This window comes from Eleutherodactylus coqui, chromosome 3 (genome assembly GCF_035609145.1).
Source record: "Eleutherodactylus coqui strain aEleCoq1 chromosome 3, aEleCoq1.hap1, whole genome shotgun sequence".
NCBI classification, from domain to species: domain Eukaryota; kingdom Metazoa; phylum Chordata; class Amphibia; order Anura; family Eleutherodactylidae; genus Eleutherodactylus; species Eleutherodactylus coqui.
Window position 1 is genome coordinate 117,835,527 of NC_089839.1, and position 16,348 is coordinate 117,851,874.

At 45.1% G+C, this 16,348-nt stretch overlaps 1 protein-coding gene across 1 annotated transcript in view; it reads right to left on the reverse strand.

Annotated features, from left to right (window-relative positions):
* The window catches only part of PCNX2 (pecanex 2), a 397,565-nt gene that overhangs the window by 153,183 nt on the left and 228,034 nt on the right, over positions 1-16,348 (reverse strand). The window contains exons 20-22 of the mRNA XM_066594873.1: positions 6,877-7,054; positions 4,240-4,348; positions 2,345-2,474 (exon numbers count right to left, since the gene is read on the reverse strand). Of these exons, the coding sequence (XP_066450970.1) occupies positions 2,345-2,474; positions 4,240-4,348; positions 6,877-7,054 (417 nt within the window). The remainder of the gene's footprint in view (positions 1-2,344; positions 2,475-4,239; positions 4,349-6,876; positions 7,055-16,348) is intronic.

Sequence of the window (16,348 nt, forward strand, 5' to 3'; positions counted from 1 at the left end):
AAAGCTTATATATAGCAGAAAAGTAAACAGACAAACTACACTTTGACATGCTTAATATTGCAATTCTCTGTTTGCGGCCTCAGATGTTATTCAAAGTCATCAGTGAAATGAAATGAAAGGAGTAGTCGGTGGCTTTTAGAGCAGAAATTTTCCTTGAAGGCCTTTTAGGCCCCATTGCACACTTGTAGAGTTCTTGAGCGGCCAAAACCATAGAAAACCCCCACAAATGACCCCATTTTGAACATTAGACCCCTTAACGAATTTATCTAGGGATGCACTGACTATTTTGACCCCACAGTCTTTGAATGAATTCAAGCAAAGCAGAAGGAAAAAATTGTGATTTTCGTTTTTTCGGTAATTCTGTCATTTTAAAAACAACTTTTTTTCTTCAGCACACACATGAATGAAGACTTGCACCCCAAAATGGATACCCGTGTTTCTCCCATGTTCAGAAACATACCCATTGTGGCCCTAATCTTATGTCTCGATGGACAACAGGGCCCTAAATGAAAGCAGTTGTCGGTGGCATTCAGAGCAGAAATTTTGCTTGAATGCCTTTCCGGCCCCATAGCACACTTGTAGAGCTCTTGAGCGGCCAAAACCATTGAGGAAGCCCACAAATGACCCCATTTTGAAAACTAGACCCCTTAACGAATTGATCTAGGGGTGTACTGCCCATTTTGACCCCACAGTTTTTGAATGAATTCAAGCAAAGCAGACAGAAAAAATTATGAGTTTTGTTTTTTTTGGCAATTCTGTCATTTTAAAAACAGCTTTTTTTGTACAGCACACACATGAATAAAGACTTACAACCCAAAATAGATACCCCTATTTCTCCCGTGTTCAGAGACATACCCATTGTGGCCCTAATCTTATGTCTGGATGCACAATGGGGCCCAAAAAGAAAGGAGTAATCGGTGGCTTTCAGAACAGACATTTTGCATGAAGGTGATATAGGCCCCATTGCCCACTTGTAGAGCCCTTGAACGGCCAAAACCGTAGAGAACCCCCACAAATGACCCCATTTTGAAAACTAGACACCTTAACGAATTCATCTAGGGGTCTACTGTGAATTTTCACCTTGCAATTTTTAAATAAATCTAAGCAAAGCAGTAGGAAAAAAAATTACAATTTTCCTTTTTTTGACAATTGTGTCAATTTAAAAACTGTTTTTTTTGTACAACACACATATGAATGAAGACTTGCACCCCAAAATGGATACCCCTGTTTGTGCCGTATTCAGAAACATACCCATAGTGGCCCTAATGTACTTACAGGACACATGGCAAGGCCTACAATGGTAGGAATACCCATTGGATTTCAGGGTACAACTGAATTAATTCCAGGCCCCATTGCCCACTTATAGAGCCCTTGAGCGGCCAATACTATAGAAAACGCCCACAAATGACCCCATTTTGAAAACTAGACCCCTTAACAAATTCATCTAGGGGTGTACTGCGTATTGTGACCGCACAGTATTTGAATGAATCTAAGCAAAGCAGAAGAAAAGAATTGCGATTTTCGTTTTTTTGGCAATTCTGTCAATTTAAAACCAGTCTTTTTTGTACAGTGTACATAGGAATGAAGACGTTCACCCCAAAATGGATACCCCCGTTTGTCCCGTGTTCAGAAACATACACATTGTGGCCCTAACCTACTTACAGGACACATGGCAAGGCCTATAATGCAGGCAACACCCATTGGATTTCAGGGCACAATCCGATTCATCAGGGCAGCTGAATCTTTAACTTTTTAAACTTTTTTTAAAACTTTATTGCGATCGGCGCAATCCTTTGGATAGTGCCGATCACAATGCCGGGGGGGACTGCCCGCAGCCCGGGATGACAGCTCCATGCTGTCGGCTACCTGCGGGCACCGACGGCATGGAGCTGTCACGTCCAGAGCCTGAGGGGCATTAATCCTAAGAGGACGCATAATACCACATCCTCTAGGATTAAAGCCCACTCAGGTAGGACGTAGTTTCACGATGGGGCCGTCACTAAGGGGTTAAGAGACCCTATGTGGGCCCTCTTGTTTTCAGTAACACACCTGTGCTATGAATAATCCCTAAAGCACTGTACACTCTTTTGAACTCTTTTGGGAGGAGCACAGTGTTCCCCAGATGTGTAGCTATATTCCAATACTATTCGAGGGTCTCTGGCTGCATTAGGGACCTTCTGGGTGACAAATAAGCGTCATAATCTGCTGTCCTAATTCACAATGATTTTCTTGAAATCGGCCTGATAGCAACACAAACCAATTATTCCACTAATCTCTCATAACTACTTGCAACTATACAACCCCCTAACACATAATATTTAACACTATCATTCATTATACATACCTGTTAATTTCCTCCCAGAACTTTATTGGTCTTGCATATGATGCAATAAAAATTACACTTCCAAGAAATGGACTCAGGGGGCTGGACAATATTGATGTTGCAAATGTTTGGAATAAAAGCATTCCGGAGTCTGATTGAATTGTATGTTAAGTTTTACATAATTAAGTACACTGCAGCATACCAAATGTATCAAATCTATTGAGCAAACTATGAAAGTACACAGAAATAACTAATGTGAGGCTGGTTTCATATCTGTGTCGGAACCTCCGGTTGGAAGTTCCGTCACAGATCCGGCTCCAAATACCGGAAGAAAAAACGCTGCATGCCGCACTTTTTCTGCCATCCATAGGCCAGGCAGTTGGGCAGAAAGCGTGAGGACCCCATTACAGTCAATAGGGTCCGTCCGCGGTGCTGTTTGGTTCCTTCCAGAGACTGAATTGTTTGGCCGCATGTGGTGACAGCGTTTTTTGCTCACAGGTTTTGCACGTGGAATACGCTGTACCTATCTGCCATAGGCTACCATGTTGCTGATCGCACATATTGTGTGAAATATGCACGCAATAAAGATCACAGCATGTTCTATTTTGGCACGTATTACGCGCAAGTATATGCCAAGATAGTGCATGGCGATCGGCAGCACGCAATAAATGCATAATGTCATTGTGTACTTGCTGCGTGTCTCTTGACTGTCTCATGCAGGCGGCACACTGATTTACACTCATGTGAAGCCGCCCTTAACTACAGGCATCTCTGAAAGTACTTAGACTGAATTGTAAGTTGGCAAAGGGACCCACTGCACTTCCTCTGTTGCAGTAAAAAACATCTAAGTGCTTTTAAACACTAGTGTTTTTTTAACACTGCGATATCGCTGCGTTTTTTAAACTGCAAATGTCAATGGGACTTTCTAATGTTAAAATTGCATCGCACAAAAATCACAAGTTTACGCTTCTGCGATATTTGTGCGATGCGATTTTAACATTAGAAAATCGCATTGACATTTGCAGTAAAAAACCGCAGTGATATTGCAGCATTTACCCCTTAGTGGGTAAATCCCTAGAAATGAAAAAAAAACAAACAATACACAGTACATGTGTGTTTCAACCCAGGCGAACTTCGCATTTCTAACTAGGCACTGTAATAAATCTGGATTCAACACACAAGGTCACCTCAATTGTCTTTTCACTAAAATAAATCTGATTTTATTATCTACGTTCAGATTGTATAATCTTCAGTACATAAAAAAATAATGGAAAAAGAAACATTTTAATTGTAACAACGTGGAATATATTCAGAAATTGTGAAATTGCTGCAGATTTGTGCAGATGTGGACTCAGCACAGTACAATGCATGCAGATGGGGTTTGAAAACATCACATATCAGATTTTCAGGTATGCGTGTATATTGGAATTTATTGTGCATTCCCCTTGCAGGGTATATTGCCTATCTACAGCACATTCCTGGAAATGCTGCCGTTTGTGGACATACGTTATGCTGCGTAAGAAAGGTGAACCCAAACTTTAAACATACCATGTGCGGCCGAATTAGTCCCCGGTGTTAGGGCTTATTCACACTAGTGTGTTTCTCGCACATTGCACACAGAATAGAACCCATTGTTTTCAATGGGTTCATTCGCACTTTCGCACTATAGGAGTCTATGGGGGTGCACAACTGTACACTCAATCCCTGCAAAATTGCTCATTGAACTGCGCAAGTTCGCAGGGAAATAAATAACACCAAGGCTAATTAGACTGCAGGGTTTTTTCAATCACAGCATGGTATCTTGCAGAAAGTACAGAGCGTTGTTAGGCGTGCAATAATGCGACCTTCACAGTGCAAAAAGTTGTGGTATCGCGAGTGTATCTGCGCTTATCTTCTTCACAAACATGAAAGGATACGGGGTACAGCAAAAAATTGGGCAAATACATGAAATGATGATCCCCAAGCTATTTGCCATGGTGCAATATACGTTAAGACATATTGCAGTTTTTGAAGGAGGTCACATGTCTAGGAGAGAACATAATAAAGAGCAAAATTATTATCCTGGGAGTTGGGGCCCTTTTACACGGGCCGATCATCATTTAGATTCTTGCTGGATTGGGGAATCTGAATGATAATCGCTTAGTTTAAATGCTGGCAATGACTGAAAAATGGATGATAATTGCATTAACATTCAATTAACATTCGAAAGAATGTTCAGTGCACTAAATCTGTATAACGTGCTGAAGTTTGGTGCATTACACTATTTGCAAAGCCCACTGAAATCTATTAACTGCTGGACTACATAAATAGTGTGGGCTACATTAACAGTGTAATGTGACTCGAAAATCGGCTTTAGGTCTTCTGTGCACAGGCGATTTTGTCTCACATGGAACATTTTTGCACCCAGATTTCCTTGCAGGCAAAAAAATATGTGACTAACACCATCTGATGAGTCTGGTTAAAGCTGCTGATATGTACTTTAGATAGCTGCTGGCCAAGCACATATTAGGCCGACAACTGTCCTTTCGGGCATACATATGCAAACTCGCACAAGTTTACAACATAGATACAATACCGGAACCAAGCTCATTATATAGATACAGTACCCAGATTATGCTGATTAGATAGAAACGTTACCAGGACCAAATTTACCACAGATTTGGGATACGATAGCAGAATTACTCCTACTGTATAGAAATGGTAAAAGGCCCAAGCTTACTATATAGATTAGGCATCAGGAGGAACTTCATGATACAAAAATGATATAATAACTAGGGTCAGTGAATAAATACAGTACCAGAACCAAATAAATAAATATGGTCCGAGAACTAAGGCCGCTCTAACACTCACCACTTTTTACCACAGTTATACCAAGAATTAAGGCTCTGCTCACATTACGTTAAAGCCTTTTCAATAACTGTAAACACCATAGTATTGCTCAATGTATACCTTTTGCAGAAGGCTCATATGTATTCTACTGTATAAATTTGCCGAGCAAAAAAATGTATATTGCCCTGTATGTTTTTTGGGAGGAGGATGCCTCTGCATGGAAGAGCACAGTCAATTTTACAAAAACATAGTATACCTATGGATGCGTTTACCATACACTGCAAAGAAATTCCAAAGGGGGGGAGGGGGAACTACGCTTGCCGGTACGGAGTGTACTTGCACATAAACGAAGTAAAAAATTAATTTTTTTATACCTGTCAAACTCTGCGCTATTCTGGGTGAGTTTGAAAAATAAAGTGGGAAGATAGGTCCCGCCTATCTTTTTCGCACGTAGTATTAACGCGTTAAAATCCAGATAACGAAAACAAAACCGATAAAATCAGTGGTTTTGTTTCGTCCTGTTATATGGCCATGATTTTTACTGCTGCATAATGGGGCAAAAGCACGCCCATCTATTTAAGCCCTGAGGGTGTGGAATCCACAGCAAATCGGAACCATTTGACCATTTGATGCAACTTTTATGCTGCAGATTTGGGTTTTTTTGCACTAGAAAGTCAGTAGGAAACCTACGTAATTATGTAAGAATCTGCAATGTGTCAACATAGCATAATACAGTTGGCAAAGTTGCCCAATGAAAGACAGTTGCTTAAACAGTTTATAGTACTTTTAGCAAACTTTGTATTAATCAATAGTACTGGTGAAAACTTAGTAATATATCTTATTGCAGTAAAATGCTTCTTTCTCCACTCATCAAGCTGCTTTCCTCTTCCCCCATTCTGAACCGTTCACTCACTCTGAAAAACTGCTGAAGGCTACATGTCAATCTTGGTGAGGACACACGTCGCATGGCCAAAGATCACAGTATCCTACTGTTATATCACAAGCTATTGAAAATTAATGTGGTCATATTGTGACTCGCAAGTTGCCATGACTGTGACCTGAAAATTGCAAAAAATACAACTCTGCTAGATTTCTTGTGATTGAGAGGGCGCTGCAACCACTAAGTTGCAATTCAACCATATTGACATTCATTACAGGTGATATAGGTTGGGTGACACTCCGATCTTTGACCATGAGACAGGCTAATAGCTCAGATTGCATGCTGCCCATATAAGTCTATGGAAATGGGAGAAGGGAGAGAAGTGAAGTGAGAGAGAAGCTGAGAGACACACACAGTCATGCTGCTGAAGATAATAGTAAGTGTTTTACTGTTTCACAGCTACTTGAATCACAGCTACACTGTTTACTTCTTCCATTACTTCTGCTGCTGCTGCTTTTCTGTGCACAAGAGACAGTGATGGGAACTGCATCTCATCTACTTTCTGTGTGCAGTGTATGAGAGCTATCATTGCAGCTAGTCTCCACCCACCAGCTCACAGATAATTGAAAATTGAGAATGCTACCTCCAGAGGGGAAAATGCTGAAAAATACAAAATATGCAGGAAGTCTATCACTGCTTTATGATGCCCTCACATAGAGCAGTATAGACCTGGTGACAGATTTGCTTTAAGAAATATCTTAGTAATTAAATGAGAAATACAAAGCATAGCAGAAAGCAAGACATTTTGGATAACAAACAACCCAGTAAAAATATATGTACTTGCCTTGTAAAAAAGGATAGAAATAACATAGAAATCCAATAAAAAACTTTCTGAAATAGAACTGTAATCAAACTGAAAAAGTACAACTGTGAATCCTAATGTGATATATTGCTGTGAAGGATTACAAAAACAGGAGCGCAATAGCTTCATTCCAGATACTGCGATCAGAAAAGCATCCAATCTGTATGAAAACAAAACAACATATTGAAATACAACAGTTTTATGACAAGTACACAACTGTGTTTAGGTGGAATCTGTCAACGGAATACTATAAAACACATGCATTGCACGAAGACAAATCCCTTCCCTGCTTACAGGTGCAATTCTATCTAGAGCAGTAAGGGAACTTTTCGCAACTGAAAATTCTGTGGCAAAATGCATAGCATTTTTCACAGTTTTCACACCCAGCCGATATACGCTGCCCCTCTCTGCAAGGGGAGGAGGCGGGACGGGAGCTAGTGCACTGAGCTCCTGCACGCTCTCCACCCTTCGCCACTGTTTGCAATGAGAGGGGGTGGGACGGGGCGAAACTTAGTCAAAATAAGAATTGGTGCAGGTTTTAATCCGCTGCAAATTCACAACCTATTTCAGCCTGCCACTCATCTTACGTTGTAATCAGCAGCCCCTCAATGCAACGCAGGGAGCAGCCCTCACATCCCTCACTTCGCAACCGCTACTAAGCACTGCAGCCACCAGTCAGGTGATGTGGAAGTGGGCACATCACCTGATTGGCACCGCAGTGTACTCCAAATAAAATCTTTGTGGTAGGAGAATGTAGGAATTAAATCCGAAGTTTATAATTTCAATTATAAATCTCTTTTCTTTAGAATTCTCCTCCTTGTTGGCAAATAGTACCGATGAAGCTTTTAATTTCAGGATGTATATAGAAGACTCCTAATCTCCACCCCATTGTGCATTTAATTATTGGACTGTCAGACAGGGGTGTACAATCTGTGGCCCAAGGTTCACATGCAGTTTACAGTGCATTCTGCAACCATCCGGACATACAGTAGAAGTGCCTGTGTGTGCTAAGATGTATTTTCAATGCCATAAGAAAGAGAAGTAACAAAAACGACAATAAATAGTAATCTTTATTTGTATAGCACCAATGTATTTCACAGCACTGTCAAACAATGGAGAACACAGACAATACAACAATTATATATGATATACAATCAGTTTGAAACAAACGGGGTGGCAGTGATACAGGAGGTGGTGGGGAAGATGAGGCACGGGGGAACACAGACAGTATGGGAATTAAATATGGAAATTAGTTATTAGGAAGCAAACAGGGTGGGAGCAGTAAGGAGGTGCAGGGGTAGAGGTCGTATGCGATAGGCAGGGTAGAATGTGTCGAGAGCCATAGGGAGAGGCAGGGGGACTAGGTCAAAAGATTTGGTATGTCTCACTGAAGAAGTGCGGTTTTAAGGTGCATCTGAAGTTTCGTGCATAAGGGATTTTCTGGATTCCAAGCAGTTATGCGTTGCAGAGGATCAGTGCTGATCTGGTGAAGTTCTGGAGGCGAGCATGTTAGGTTCGTATTAGAGGGGTGTTCAGTCTGAGTGTGTTAGCAGATCGGAGTGTGCGTGCTGGGTGGTTTACGAACAGAAGGGAAGCGATGTACAGAGCTTTATGGGTGAGGGTGAGGAGTTTAAATTTAGTTCTGGGGTAAATGGGAAGCCAATATAATGACTGACATAGTGCAGAGGCACTATGGTTGGATAGAAAAATGAGCCTAGCTGCCGTGTTTAATATGAATTGTAGATGGGAGAGTCTGGTGTGGGGAAGGCCAATGAACGAGTTGCAGTAGTCGAGTTGGGAGTGGATGAGGGCGACAAAGAGTGTCTTGAGTGTGTCTGTGGTGAGGAACGCACGGATTTTAGCAATATTTCTGAAGTACAGGTGGCATGTTCGGGACAGAGATTGGATATTGGGGGTAAAGAAGAGGTCAGAGTCCAGTGTGACTCCAAGGCAGCAGGCGTGCTGTCTGGGTTTATGGTGGTGCCAGATACTGATATGGAGATGTAGGGGGGAGGTCGGCTGGTTGAGGGTGGAAAGATGAGGAGGTCACCTTTTGAGAGGTTAAGTTTGAGAAAAAGGGAAGACATGGTGTTAGAGACAGCGGACAGACAGTTGGTAAGATTTTGGAGGAACGGTGCTGAGATGTCACAGGAAGAGGTGTGGAGCTGGGTGTCGTCAGTGTAGAGGTGGTATTGGAGGCCAAATTTGCGGATGGTTTGTCCAATTGGGACTATGTAGGTAGAGAAGAGAAGAGGGCCAAGGACTGAGCCCTGGGGACCCTGAGAGCGAGAGGAAGTGGAGATAGAACCAGCGAAGGAGATGCTGAAAGAGCTGCCAGAGAGGTAGGAGGAGAACTAGGAGAGAGCAGTGTCCTTTAGGCTGATAGAGCGAAGCATAGTGAGAAGGAGGTCATGGTCAACAGTGTCAAATGCACATCAACATATAAATGACATGCATAGGTGCACATCAACCATGGCTGTGGCAATACAGTACAAACAGAAACACGTGGCATACTAACCACATCAAAATGCAAGGTTCTTAATACATATTTTGATCAAAGTATGTTGGCAAATCCACCAAGGTCCAGGTGACCATGCTTACAAATAAGTTAGGAAGGGTATCATTTCTCCTCAAGGGCGACTTATAAGGCCATCCATGCTCCTCTAGGAAATATGCGAATGGAAAGATGGAACAATACTTCTGCAGCACCACCTATTGGAAGGCAGCATTCCTGAAAGTCAATTTCAGACTTTTTAAACAAGCCTTATGACAATGACTAGGAATTGTAAGCCAAAGCCAGAATAACCATACACAGACAGCTGTTTCAGGGTAATTGACCCTCATTAGTGTGTAGTAGGTTTCTGGCTTAGCTAGTAAGAGGCCTATAGACTTGGGTCAAGAAGTGTATCGTTTTTCCTTAAGGAGAGCACCTAGAAGGTGAGTGAGGAGATTTAGATTCAAATAAATTTTATTGGTTACATTCAGACAAGTAGTGGTTGTGCTTCAATCATTATATCAATAAAATAAGGTCTTTTAGTGAAAACTGTAAAGAAGAAAGAAAAGATGAGGAAAGATGGAGGAGGGGAGGGTTCAGGGTGGAGGACGTGCCTGTCACAACCGTCTTGATCTAATAGTGGCTACCGCTCGAGGTTTACTCGGGCTCCAGTCCTCCACTCCTCTCCCCAGCTTCAGTCTAGAGTTCGAGACTGGGGGGCTTGCCCGAGCTCGATTATGTTTGTGGAAGTATATCCATCTTCCCCTTCGTGTAAACTTGTCTTATCTAAAACTCAAACACAGACAGAAGGGGGGGAAGGGGGAATAGACAGGGATGGGGGGGGGGTGGAGTGGGGGGAGAGATATGTGCAGAGGTATGGCTCTGAGTGGGAAGTCCTCTGCGCGCCGACCCGGGTGGTGGATTAGTTAAGTGAGCCTTGGTCTACCCATCGTTTAAGGGTGTCCGACCCTCTGAACGCTACCCAAGGCTGCCATGTCTTGTAGTAAGCTTCCCAAGACTTAGGGTCTTCGGCCCCCAGTTCGTCAAACCTCATGAGGGTGTGGAGTTCCTCTACCCACATGCCCCTAGTTGGGACGGTCGGTGAGCACCAGAACCTTGGGATGAGTCGTCTCACTGCTAATATGAAATGTTTTAGGAGACTTGCTTTTGCGGCTCTCTTGCTGCCCTGAAACAGTGAGAGCAGAGCTAGTTTCGGTGTCATTATCCCACTTGAATGGTTGATATGATTATATAGGGTTGTCACCTCGTCCCATAGGTCAGCGACTGGTCGACAGCCCCACCAAATGTGAGTCATTGTGCCTCGGCTCCCACTGCATCTCCAAAACACGGGGGAGGACTGGGGAAAGATCTTCTGTAGTTGGTCAGGGGTCCTATACCACCTTGAGACTATCTTATAGTTGAGGTCGAGAGCCAGTTGTATTTTGCTAGCTGTAGAGAGCTTGTGGGTTAGGTCCCAGATTTTACACCAGTCCTCCTCTGTGATGTCTTCCCCCAATTCCCGCATCCAGGCCTCCTTATAGTTGGGGGTCTCCTTCCCCGTCTCCCGATCAAGCAACATCTTATATAATGCGGAGATCATGTGCTTCTGGCTTAGGCTTGATGTGCAGAGTTGCTCAAACTCCGTCAGGGGCACTGTCAGGTTCTCTTTCAGAGTCAGCGTGCTCACAAAGCCTCTCAGTTGCAGGTATTGAAGCCAGGATCCTGGCTGGGGTGGGGACTGGTCCAAGATCTCGGTCATGGGTTTCAGGCCCGTCTGCGTCACTATGTCCCTTAGTCTGGGGGTGGCTCCTCTGAGGTGGACAGCAGTCCCTTCTGGCTTATTGTGGCTTCAAATAGGGGGTTTGCTGTCAGTGGGGTTAGGGGGCCTGGGACAGTGACCAGTCTATATTGTGGGGCGAAGCTCGCCCATGTCCTAAATAGTTGTAGGCTAAAGGGGGAGATGTTGGGTATCGACTTAATCCATTTGAGCGGTATCCAGGGGGCTCTGTATAGACCATCTATTTTACCTGCGTGTTCTATGTCTACCCAAAGCCTTGTGCTTCTACTTTTGAGGATGTCTAGGACGTAATTAGCAATGTTGGCCTTGTGTAGAGGGAAAAGTCCGGAAGGCCTAGGCCCCCCTTTTCTTTTCCTCTCTTTAGCAGTGAATGACGCAACCGCAATTTATGTCCTTTCCAAACGAAGTTGGAAATTAGGGATCTAATCTTTTTCAGGAATGTTCTTGGGAGCCCGATTGGGATTGTTTGACAGAGATATAGGAATTGGGGCAGTACGTCCATTTTAATTGCATTGACTCGCCCATTCCATGATAGATATAAGGGGCTCCATTTGCTAAGGTCTCTCTCGAGTTTCTCGGCAAAGGGAATGAAGTTTAACTTAAAAGTTAATAGTGACTCTGCCGGGATATTGATTCCCAGGTACTTTAAGTGGGACCCAACCCAGCGGAAGGGGAGAACTGACTTCAGATGGGAGACCTCGGCCTGCGGGAGTGAAATGTTTAGGGCCTCTGATTTCTGTGCATTAATTTTGTAATTATTAATCCTTCCGAACCTATCAAATTCCTTTAGGAGTACGGGCATGCCGACTCGGGGGTTGGATAGGAACAACAACAAATCATCTGCAAATAGTGCGATTTTGTGTTCCGAGGAGCTGACTCTGATGCCTTTTATCGAGTCGTTACTTCGGATGGCGTTGGCTAGTGTCTCCATGGTTAGGATGTATAGAAAAGGGGAGAGGGGACACCCCTGTCTTGTCCCATTGCTTACTCTGAGCGGGTCAGAAAGGGTTCCACTTACTCTGATCCTGGCCGTAGGATCTTGGTAAAGGGCCATGATCCACTGGAGCATCCGGGGGCCCATTCCAATTTTTCCCAATGTGGCAGAGAGGAAGGCCCAACTCACGCTATCGAACGCTTTTTCCACGTCGATTGAAAGGAGGCAAGGGTTTTTTTGTTGCTTTGGCTCTGGCTATTAGGGACATCGTCTTGATGGTGTTGTCCCTTGCCTCTCTGCCTGGGACAAAGCCAACTTGCTCCAAGAGGATCAGACCGGGGATCAGGTTCTGGAGTCTTTTTGCTGTCAGTTTGGCAAACATCTTGATGGCGATGTTTATTAGCGATATCGGTCTACAGCTCCCGCAGGCAGAGGGGTCCTTGCCTGGTTTTAGGATGATGGTGATATGGGCTTGTAGCGCCTGTTTGGGGAGTGGGCATCCTCTATTTACTGAGTTAAATGCTTCCAAAGCTATTGGGGAGAGTTCTTCGGCAAATAGTTTATAGAATCTGGCCGTGTAGCCATCTGGACCTGGGCTCTTGTTTACTTTTAGGTTTTGGATTATGCTTGATAGTTCTTGGGGTGAAAAGTCTAGGTCTAAGTCATCTGCCTCCGTAGGTGACAGGCTCTTGGGTGCGTGGTTGGATAGATAGGTGTCCATTTCTCTGTTAAGCAGTGGAGTTGTGGGTTGGGTGTCTGTGTTGATATTATAGAGTTTATCATAATAAGCTTTGACTTCCTCTAAAATGTCTTTAGTGTTGTGGATCAGGTGGCCACCAGTAGATTGTATTTTGGGTATGTACGTAAGTGGGGCCCTGGGGTGGAGGGTTCTAGCAAGGCGGTTCCCGCATTTGTCTCTATACTCGAATGACCCCTTCTTAAGTTTATCTCTGAGGGCCAGCGAGCGCTGGTCTAAGATTTCTAGGATCTGTTGTCGGATTGATGAGATTTCTGATCTCAGGGCTTCGCTTTGTTTGTGTTTGTTAGCGCTTTCCTTGGCTCTCAGGGAGGCCAGTAGGCCTGATAGAGTAGCGGATCTTTCTTTTTTGATTCTGGATCCTTGGGAGATTAACACACCTCTTAGGATACACTTAAGTGTCTCCCACTTTATTGGCGCGGGCGTTTGATCTGTTTGATGCGACTCTTTGAAGATTTCAATTTCTTTTCTAATTGCGGCGACACACAAGGGGTCGCTTAGAAGATTATCATTTAATCTCCAGGACTGGTATCTTGGGGTAGATCCCCAGCCCGCGAGACCTCCAAAGACCGGGGAGTGATCAGACCATAGTAGGTCTACGTGTGAGCAGGATGGGGCACTGTCGAGGAGACTATGTGAAATCAGGAGATAATCAATCCTGCTGTAGGAGTTGTGAGCAGCTGAATGGAAAGTGTAGTCCCGGGATTCTGGATGCAGAATTCTCCATAGGTCAACTAGCTGTAGTGTGTCTAATTTTTTCTTAAGGGCCCTGATTGCTGATCGGGAGACGGAGGACTTACCCGAAGAAGAGTCCACGGCAGGGTCCATTACCATGTTGAGGTCTCCGCCCAGAATTATTCTTGATCCATTTGTGAAGTCAGTCAGGGCCTTCAGCACTCTTGTTGCGAAAGGAACTTGGTTCTGGTTTGGGAGATAAACATTTGCAAAGGTGATTACGAGGCCTGTTATTTCTAACTTGCGGAAGATATACCTTCCTCCTGGGTCGATCACTGAATCAATTTGTTGATTCTGTAGGGTTCTGTGGAGGGCAATGGAGACTCCACCTGCCTTTCTCAGGGGATCGGGGCCATGTAGCCTATTTGGGTAGTACAAGAAGGAACAGGTTGGCACACACCCCACTTTGAAATGGGTCTCTTGCAGCAGAGCCACCATCACCTTTTTTCTATGGAGATGGTAGAGGAGCTGTCTTCTTTTCTGTGGGCTATTTAGCCCTTTAGTATTGAATGAACAGAAGGTTAAATTTGCCATTCAGAGTTCAGTATGGGGAGGGTGTGTGCTTACTGTCTCTCCTGGATGGGTTGGGGGGAGGGGGCAGCGGGTGAAGGAAAAGCACAAGAGGAAAGAGGAGGTGGGGAAAAAACACAGAGTCGAAACATAGGACATAAATGTAAATGTAAACAAAGAGGGGCCACTGAAGAGCCCCTAGAACTATAGGTCTGCCTAAGCTTGGCAGAAGATAACAGCGTCAGCTAGCTGTTAGCCCTAGGTGGGAGAGTGGGAGCCAAGGAGGGGCGAGCTCTACCCGCTACCCGACCCCCCACCAAATATATTTTCCAGGTTTTAGACCTGGAGATAGTGGATATGAGTGGGGACGTTCGCAGACCCGGCCAGGTCAGGTTTTCCCTCTCCCACCCATCCGAGCCGAAGATCCACCCCCCACCCAAAAGAGTGAAGGGGTGAAACGGCAGAACAGGAGGGAGCAGATAAGAGGAGGGCAAGTGAGAGGAGCGAGAAGTCACGATAGGAGAGGCATAAATTTCACAATGAATGTGGGTTTGGCTGAATCAGTCTCCTGCATCGCTTCCGATGATGGTCTTCCCTTCCTTGCGGGGTTCTCTGCGTCGGCGTCTGGAGCTTTTGTCCGATGTCTGCCAGGTATTTCTGGGGGGCATCACCGGGAGGGTACCCGGCGACGGCCAGTCCGGGAGTCGAACCGATGGCAACTCTAGGGCGCCTAAGAGATTTGGCAGGTCTCCCAGGCCTCTAATGGTTGTTGATCTGCCTTTCTTGGAGGCGTGAAGCTGGAAGGGAAAGCCCCACCGTTATGGGATCTCCCTTTCCTGTAGAAGTGTCAATAGAGGTTTCAGGGCCCTGCGCAATTGTAGGGTTCGGCGTGAGAGCTCCGGAAGGATCTGGATCGGGGAACCTTTGAAGGAAAGGTCTTTAATGGCACGTAATTTTTGCAAGATCAAGTTCTTATCCTTGTAGAAATGAATTCGGCAGACCACGTCTCTGGGTCTGCCTGGGTCGGACGATTTCAGGCCCAGCGATCTGTGTATTCTATCTATTTCCAAGTTGGAGGTCTCAGGTCTTTTTAAGATGTTGTTGAAAAAGGACTGAGCCCATGTTTCTAATTCAGACGGTTTGATTTCTTCTGGAAGTCCTCTTATTCGTAAATTATTTATTTGGTGACGATTTTCCAGGTCATCTATATGGGCTTGGAGCTCCATTATCTGTTGAGAGTGTAGATGTAATTCCTGGTTGTGGGCTTCTAGTGCTTCAGTGGTCTTCTCCTGTGACTCTTCTACTGCCTCTACTCTCTGGCCTATTTGTCAAATCTTGTGTTGCAGGGAGCCATATCTTCTCTGCGGGCGTCTTCTAGTTGTTGGAATAGAGCATCAATGTGGTTCTGTGTCGGCAGCACCTTGAGGTGTTTTTTCCAATCCCAGTCTTCATCTTCCACCCATGTGGGAGGGAGGTTGTGAGTTGGAATCTGGGAGGATTGTCTAGGTGTAGCTGTTTGGCTCTCTCTGTTACTGGGTTCCCCCTATTTGTTTAAATCCTGGATCGATTTGGGTTTTGTTACGGCCTGGGAGTTGGTCTGCCTGGGTCTTTTCTATACTGAGCTTCTTTGCGGTATCGGGTCACGTTGCTGCGGCTGAGACGTTGCCGTATCCGGCTTGTTGGAGTCGGGATAAGGGCTGAATGTAGAGCCCATGGTAGGGCCTCTCTGCCCTGGATTCAGTTCTGTAAAACTGTGTGGGGGTGGGGAGCTGAGCGGCGGTGTGGGGCCATGCGGTGATGGGGAGCAGGCGCCGGTCCAGGGTGAGCCTTGCTGGGGGGTTCTCCCCCATTCTCTGAGTGCTGCGGGTGTCCCTTATTTGGGTCCTCTCCTGCCCAGGGTATACTGCTCGTGGGGGTCACCACTATCTCCTTCCGTGGCATTAGAGACCCTGTGGACAGGGAGGGCTGATGTGTGCCTCCTTCCACCTGAACTATGTGTGCTTGCTCCTTTTCTCCTGAGGATTTTTGCACTTTCATGTGGGGGGGGGGCTAAGTGTGCCCCTGGGGGCCCCGACTCTGGGCTATTTATGTTTCCCCACTCCTCTGGAGCTGGCCTGCAGGCTGTATTCACCGCTCCTGCTGCCTTGGGGAGCTGTGCCTCCGTTGCGGCTCGCCACTTCTCCCCTCCCCCCCTCCTCGCTGCAGCCAGCGGGTACCTGTGTCTCA